The sequence below is a fragment of the Vigna angularis genome, chromosome 2, assembly GCF_016808095.1.
Source record: "Vigna angularis cultivar LongXiaoDou No.4 chromosome 2, ASM1680809v1, whole genome shotgun sequence".
In the NCBI taxonomy this organism is placed as follows: domain Eukaryota; kingdom Viridiplantae; phylum Streptophyta; class Magnoliopsida; order Fabales; family Fabaceae; genus Vigna; species Vigna angularis.
In genome coordinates, this window is record NC_068971.1 from 44,855,484 (window position 1) to 44,864,114 (window position 8,631).

Consider the following 8,631-nt stretch of genomic DNA (forward strand, 5'->3'; position numbering starts at 1 on the left):
AATTTTACCAAGTTCTTTACATTCTAAATAATAAGATAATATAAAATGAAATTCAAACAAAGTGTTAATTTTTCCAACAAATGCAGTGTGATTAGATTTTGATTTTTTTAACTTAGAAATATACGATGCAAATCTTAAAAAATGGACATTTTAGTTTATTTAAGTTGCTTTGATTAGATAAAAATTTGAAGGCCCAGCATTTTACAGTGGCACCCGGAATTGCGTGGCCCATCTGATTCTTAATTAAATGTAAAATTCTGTGGGTGGTGCTTACCACTCACGACTTCATTTAATTCTAACGATTTTGTAAAGCAAATTAATCTTATAAAAATTTCACTTTTCGTTCGACCCTTTTTAGAAAATAAAATAAAAAAATCTCATAACAACGTAACAAAAGCTTATGACAATATTTTCTAAAAACATGTATTTTGAAAACATTTTCCAAGTATCTCAATATTACATATTTCATACCTAGTTAATTTAGTTTCTTAAGTGCTTTTCGTCATCACTTTAACTTTTGTAATGTAGGCATGATTTTATTTTAGACTTTTGATATTTTGACGAATAACATATCTAAAGCCTTTTGTACCAAAAATGGTTTGGCAGAAACTTGTAGAATACTTGGCAATATAGGAAAACTTAAAGTGTGAGTGGTTAAGGTCATAGAAATAATTAATGGTGTATTAGTTGGCCTTAACAATTACCGTAGCATGCTTTATGCAGGACCGTTACAATGGAAGTTTGGGTTCAAACCTTCCTGGAGAAAACCTTCAAATCATCATTTACATATAGGTTATATAATTAATATTGGTCCAAAGAGAACAGGATTGTAATTTAATAATAATGAAGGAGGGAGGTTAAAAAGGAAATTACCAGACAGTCCACATGAAAAACCTAACAGCCGAAATTATTATGTAAAAAAATATTTAAATTGTTTGCATACTAATTTTTCATAATTTGTTCGGTAGTTTTATTTATTTTTCGACAATGTATGTTTACTTCACAATACACAATCTAATATTATTTGCTTATATTTTTAAACCATAAAGGATCAAAATTGTCTAAATATTGAATAAATTTTGTATTATAATTTGTGAATATATTGGGAGAGTGAAGGGATAGCCACGGTTTTTATGTTATGTGTGTGTATATATTGGTTGAGTGAAGGGATATAACAAGGTTTTTATGTTAAGTTATGTATGTGTGTGTAATGTACATAGCCACAATTTTTATATTAAGTTAAGTGTGTAATATATTGGTGGAGTGAAGGAATACGTGTGTGTAATATATTGGTGGAGTAAAGGGATGTAACCATTTTTTTATGTTAAAATATGTGTAATATATATAGCCATGATTTTTATGTTAAGTTATTTATATGTTCTTACTTAAGAGTTTTTTACTTTTATTACTGTGAAGAGATGTTTTTAAAAAGATCATTCAATGCTAAAATCTTTGGTTAGATTTATTTGATCAAACCTCAAATTTTTGGTTAGATTTATTTGATCAAACCTTAGTTACTGTAAAAGGTCAATAATAAATCATCATTAATACACTGTTTATAGTTTTATCTTGTTGATCATTTATTTATTCGAGTATGTGTGTGTTTATATATGTTCTTAAAAGATTGAATGTAACATGCAAATATGTTTTTTCTTCACAACTTCTCCACACTTTTGTATATGTCTTCTCAATACTTGGTAAGAGCTCTATGGTCAAATTTCAATTAATGCAAAAAGTGAATAATAAATCATCATTAATGCATTATTTATAATTTTACATCATTGACCTTGAGTCAATTCAAATGACTCCATTAGCCCCGAGGTCAATTGCTAACTTACCTATGAAGAGAGACTCACTTTTAACTAAGTCCTATAACATTGGAGTACCCTCAATAGAAAATAAAAGATATCGATACACAACTGATATTTGGCTTCTAGCATAACCTTTCTTTGAAGCATCTTAAGATTTTCATCTTCATAACAAGCATAACCTTTCCTACTCCATTATACCTAAGTTGTAGATCTCAATTAGCAAGAAGTACACCAATTTTCTTAGTCTTTTCATACCTAGAAGGTATGCAAAGAATCCCAGTAATCTATTTGCAATTGAAGCAGGACATCGGTGAGTTAATATTCGGTAGTTTGAATGTTTTTGAATTTGTGAGAGGAATTTTGCAAAAAAATAATTGTTATATTTGTAAAAAGAATTTTGTTAAAAATTTCTTTTATTAAGTGATGATAGTTTGACACTTTTAATTTTTATTACATCTTTAAATTATAATTCTATAAACTATTATTTTATTATAACATTTTATTGATATTTATTATTATTATTTAATATAATATTTTATTAATAATAGTGGTGAATATAGATAAAAAGTTGTGTAAAATAATTATTATTTTTATTTCAATAGGCCCATTGGGCATGTTACTGGCAGCTCTGCTTAGGAGGAGGCATAGTTTAGGAGAACCCGAAACGACAGTGTACACACAAACGCGTTCGTGGCCATTGATTAATTAATTTAAGAGAATTAACAACAGCAATTAACAGCATTTCACAAAGAAAGCAAGAATTAAGAAACACAATAGAGAGACGATAAACTAAAAATGAGGAGGAGCATGGATGACACAGTAATAAGTTAGTGCAGCAATCATAACAAAGAACGCTGTTACGATTAAGCAAGGCCATCTTCGGTGGTTGGAAGCGACGGCGAAAGCGAATTGCGTGACCGTGCCTCATCATAATCCTCTCCCAGAGGAGACTGTTCCACCCTCAGATCCTCAACCATCTTCACAACCTCCATCATACTCGGCCTCTTCTCCGGTTGCGCCGCCACGCACGCCACTCCCACGTGCAACATCGCCACCAACTCCTCCTCGATGTTCTTGTACCGCAACAACTCCTCGTCGAACACCTCAGCGGTCCATTCCTCCTTCACCACCGACCGAACCCACTTCGGAAGATCCACCTCACCCTCATCCTCCACGCGTGGACGCGCCGCGGAACTAGGGTACTCAGTGGACGGCGCCCTTCCAGTCAACACCTCCAATACCAACACCCCGAAAGCGTACACGTCAGCCTCCTGCGACAGCCTCTTCACTTCAACCTGTTCCGGCGCTCTATACCCTCCCAACCGCGCGATCGCGTGAACCGGGTTCAACAGCAGCGATAACCCGAAGTCGGAGATCAAAGCGACGCCGTTTTTGTCGAGAAGCACGTTGGAGGATTTGACGTTCCCGTGGGGTATCTTGGATGCGTTGTACTCTGCATGAATCCTAGCCAACCCTCTGGCCGCACCTAACACCAAGCTTATTCTCGTTGTCCAATCCAATGGAATCCTTCCAGGTCCACGGTTACCTATTTCATTAACATCGAATCGTTAAATTTCAACTAACCCTAATAAAGTACAGTATAATAGAGGAATAAACTAACCATGAAGAAGAGCATGCAAGCTTCCATTAGGGAGATAATCATACACAAGAAGCTTTTCTTCCTTTGCATAGTAATAGGCTCGGAGTCTGACAATGTTGGGGTGTTTGAGCTTCCCTACAACGTCCATGTACTGTTCAAACTCGTTTCTCTCGCAGGGGTTTGCGTCTTTCAGTCTCTTCACTGCGACGGTGCAGCCATCGTCGAGCACCGCTCTGTAAACCGTTCCCAAGCACCCTTTTCCCAGCATCTCCGCCGATGCTCGAAGCAGATCCTCCAACTCAAACTGGTTCCTCCTATCGAAAAACACCAGCTTGCTTCGTTCCGTCTCAGTGTTCGTCCCATCGCTATCTCTATCGAAATTCCCACCATTTCCATACACCTTCTTCTCGCTCCCAGAACTACTCCCACTCTTCCGTTTCCCACTCTCGCTCCCCGCTGCCGATCCATAGCCTCCCCCTCCCCTCGAGCAGCAGTGCGCCACCACAAATGAAATCGCCACGAGCACCGCCACGCAAACTGCCACTACAATGGCCACAATGACACCCGCCCTCAGACCTTTCTTCTTCGGAGTGTCAGAGAGAGTCACACTGCTTGTTTGAGGGAACGAACTCGGTTTTGAAGGAACGGTTATTGTGGTCTCCGTGTCTGGTTCGATTTCGGAACATTTGGGCAACGGGGTGGACCCACATAGACCATGGTTTCCGGAGAAGCTGGTGTTGCCGAATTTTGAAAGCATAGAATCGGGAACGTGGCCACGAAGTTCATTGTTGGTTACGTTGAGTTGGGTGAGGTTGAGGAGGGAAGCGGAGATGTCGGGGACGTGGCCGGACAGGGCGTTGTTCTGCAACCGAAGAGTGAGAAGGTGGGTTAGTTTGGCGACTTGGTTGGGGATTGGACCGCGGATGTTGTTGTCGGAGATGTCAAGGCGGAGAAGGAGGCGGAGGGAGGATATCTGCCGCGGAATCTCGCCGGAGAAGTCATTGTGGGAGAGATAGAGGAGTTCGAGGGCGGTGCAGTTTAAGAGGGGGTAAAAGGTACCGTTTAAGCGGTTTTCGTGGAGGTCGAGGAAGCGGAGGTACACTAGTGAGGAGAGAGAATCAATTGGACCACGGAGGTTGAGGGAAGGGAGGGAGAGGCCCACCACTCTGCCGTTTGGGGAGCACTCGACGCCGAGCCACGCGGCGGAGCAGGCGTCGGCTCCGGTCCAGTTGGAGAGAAGGTTGCCGTGGGTGTCGGTTTGGAGGCGGAACTGGGTAAGGGCGAGTGTATCATTTTGCCATGCACTCTCTGCAACACAGAAGATGGTGAAGGCCAATGCCAATGGCAACAATGGCAGTGACAGGTTTATGGAAGAAGGGTGTTTCATGTTATGGTGTGGGAAGGGAGCAAGAATGGCTATGCTGGTGTTTTTAATTTGAAAAGAAGGTTGGGATTTCAGATGGAGTGAGAAGGCAAACGTGGCATGATTGGAGAGAGCGAGTGATTGAAGAAAAGTGTTGCAGTTATCGTAAGTCCTTGAGAGGTAATTAGGACTAATGTGATGATTAAAGTTTGTGGGATTTGGAAAGGGTGGTACCGTTTATGATTGCTGTTGTCGCTTACTCACAAGATATGGAGGGTGTTACTAATTAATGCTTTTTTCTTTTGCTTGGCTTATTACGCTAAAGAGAAGAAGAAAACATGGTTCCTTTGCAGACAAATGTACAATGTTAATAGTGATACACACAAGGTTGAATAGTAATAGTGATAATAAATAATGGAAATGATGCAACTAATAAGGTTTCATAAAGGTCAATTTGTTGAGTTACTATGGAAGGGTAAAATGGGTTCAGTGTTGCCAATCACCCAGTCTAGAACAACTCATCCTAAATAATTGTGATTGATTCCTCTGCTACTTTTATTCTGTTTTATTCTCCTCTTCCTACATATATATCATCAACAGGTTAATAATACCACTAACCCTTCTCAAGAATTGACTTCCTCAGTTTTTACACAAGGTTTGTTGAGGTGTGGACCATTGTGTGTTGACAATGGATGCAATTAACATTTGCAACTTTAGAAGGGTTCATCCCTCTCATGATAATTTCTTAAAGATGTTTTTTATCGGATAAACAGAGTTTAATACGAGAGATGTTCTTTGATTTCCTTGAATGAGTAAAAAGTGTTACTCATAATAATAATTAACATAATTAATTTTATATATGTGTGCTCATTATTTGGTTTGGTCACAGCTGCTACTTTTTCCATGTTGAGGAAGAAAAGAAGGGTCCTCTGCTTTAAGTCATAAACAAGCAAAGTTTTTCTCACATCACACCCTCAAGTGAGGCATAGAATTGAATGATAAAGATGAAAATGCCAGGGACATGACTGGAATTAAAGCTTTTAGTTTCACGACAAAAGTTGACCAAGCTAGTCAAAACACACCAAATATAGTACACCATTGTTCCAATCACTTTGATATGTGAAATTGTCGGTTCCCACAACAGTACAAACCCAGCCCAACCAATTACTTCTTTTTCTTTCCGTTTCAATTTTTTTTATAATCTGATTACTTTTCATTTCACAGCTTTATTCTTCTTATTTGAGGAATGGCAAAAAGCATATTTAACCTTACTTTTATATTTATTTTATAATTTGATGATTGATGATATAAGATGATGGTGTGATGGGTAAATGGCACATGGGTGGGGGCAATGGATGGTACACAGTGATTGCTTCCCATCTCCATTGGAAACCTTCGGAAGAGTTTCCACCATTCTGCTAATGTAAGTTGTCCCAAAAAGTGAGGGAATTATTTCAGCTTTTCTCTCTTTCACTCTTCATTACCCTCTAAAGCAAAAGCCTTCAAAAAGAAGAGAGTTTGAAGCCGAGATTGGCGCTCCAAAACTAAAGGTACTCTTAACATTTTCTTAATTAACACACCTTTTCTATTAGTTTATCATTGGAAAATGGGGCAAATAACAGAATCTGAAATTTAACAACTTTAACTCTAGATAAAAAAGGCAAAGCTTAAATTTTAGTCTGCAAGGTCTCTTTTAGCATTTTGGCCACAGTATTTTGTAGTGTACACAGGCATATACATATACATATGCATATATATATATGACAGGGAATACATCTACTGTGGGAATAGAGACCCCAAAAACTGTGTCAGATATATTGTAAGGATTATCGATTTACATATAAAATTTGAAGGATGTTTAGAACATAATTTTTTCTATTTTTATTTGATGAAATAATTTTATTTTTATCTTAATTCTTAAATATTTGGGCTTCTATTTTTTTTCTCATCTTCTACCTACGTCTTTTCCCCTGTTCTAAAGAAAGTGTTAGTGATACAGGTATTGGCCATGGATTGAAAGGAGCGAGTAAACAAAGATGGAAGACATGGCGACAATATCATAGTATTTGTGACAGGCGTCCAACAACTTATACAGACAAAGGTTGCGCAATTTTATTGTCTTTGATTCTGTTCATTGCGAAGGTAAGTTGCATGCCGTTTAGTATGGGAGTTACAGTTTCAGAATATTCAGAGGACATTTCAAATTTATACGTAAATAGTATAATTAAATAGAAGTAGGTGTATTCCATGCATGGTTTTTGAAGAGTTGTTTTTGAATATTTGTTTTCGCTCTTCTCTCGGCTGAATATCTAATTGTCTAATGAAGTGTTTGATTGAACCTTGCTAAAGAAGTCTATTTTTTCTTTTAATTGATGGAATAGTAAGTTAAATCAGGATGTGGAGCGTAGATCAACCTTTTTATTGCGTAAATTAATCTTCTTTGTTAATCCCTATCCTTTGTTTAAGTATCTAATTCATAACTGTTCCTTTATATTCATAATTAGCTCTTGCAAAAGTATTATCTATCCCTTATGTTTTAGAAGAGTTTAAATATTTATGATGTTTTAAAAAATAAATTTAAGACTAACTCAATTTTACTAACCCAATTTATAAAGTTAGATTTGTATTTATTTATATATTGTGAAACAATATTATTTGAGTGATTCTCCATGTACCTCACCTGGTTCTCCTTGTAACTTCCATTTTATATACATTTGTCCGTCATTTATTAAAAGTCAAACGAAAATTAATGATTACTTAATGATTTTTTAACTATCAGCAACCCTCCTAACCCCAACAACCCTAAATGCTTTAAACCCTAAATATCATGTCTTGCCCTTCATGCATCCTTCTTCGATGTTATTCTTTTCACTCTCAATTTTCACTTCTTCACTGTTATATTGTTTTCTAGATTTAGAGTTGTAGTGGTTGTTCCCGGTGGTGTTGTGGACAGTAGTAGAGAAGGAAGAAAGTTGGTGGTGTTGAGGAAGAAGGCAGCGAAACTTCTCAAGTTAGTGTATTGTTTGAAGTAAACACGTAAATCGCTGTTGGAGATGCGATTATTCGTGATGCAGTTGGAACGCCGGTTACAGGAGGCCGAAAGTCGACTTTCGGCTCACCCCAACCACACTTCGAACTGCGATTTAGGGGTGCCGCACTTCTAAGTGTGGTTTCACTAGTACATTAATTTTATCTCATTTTTTTGTTTGTTTATTGTGATATTATGCTTGCTTATGATACGTATTATGAATCATGTCTCAACCGTAATTCAAAATGCGCATGATCTCTACCGGTGTTCAAATTGCGCAGAGTCTCTACCGACGTTCAAATTGTGCAGGGTCTTAATCGTGCTTCAGAGTGCGATTAAGGCCTCGAGTCTTACCGAACACAGCTGCCCTTGCCCGCGAGAGAAGAGATCACTCAGATGGTGAGAGAGATACAGAGAGATGCAACGAGAAAGGGAAGAAGGAGAGAGCAAGAGATGGAGTACATAATCTATGGAGCAAGAGATGGAATTAAGAGAGCTTCTGCACCTTACTGGAATTGAAGGAAGAGGAGAACATTTTGTTGGAGGAAAGGTGCAGAGAGTGTGGGTTAGGGGTGTAGGGTTTGCTTTTAAAACATTAAAATATTCTTTCTCTTTTTCTGTGTGTGTAGGTCTGCAATGGTCAGAAGGATAGTGTGGGAAATTTGGAGGTGCAGGAAGAATTCGTGGAGGTGCAGGAAGCTTCGCTCATATTATTTTTAATTAATGTGAGTCTTTCAACAATATATATATATATATATATATATATATATATATATATATATATATATATATATATATATATATTCAAACTATACTAATATTGTTTCTT

At 37.4% G+C, this 8,631-nt stretch overlaps 1 protein-coding gene across 1 annotated transcript; it reads right to left on the minus strand.

The window, feature by feature from the left end:
• Positions 1-2,484: 2,484 nt before the first annotated feature.
• On the minus strand, positions 2,485-5,011 carry LOC108322402 (leucine-rich repeat receptor-like protein kinase PXC1). Its single transcript, XM_017554477.2, has 2 exons — positions 3,433-5,011; positions 2,485-3,357 (listed from the first exon to the last, which is right to left on the minus strand). The coding sequence occupies exons 1-2, from the start codon at positions 4,796-4,798 to the stop codon at positions 2,675-2,677; spliced, it is 2,049 nt and encodes a 682-aa protein (XP_017409966.1). The 5' UTR covers positions 4,799-5,011; the 3' UTR covers positions 2,485-2,674.
• Between the last annotated feature and the right edge of the window lie 3,620 nt (positions 5,012-8,631).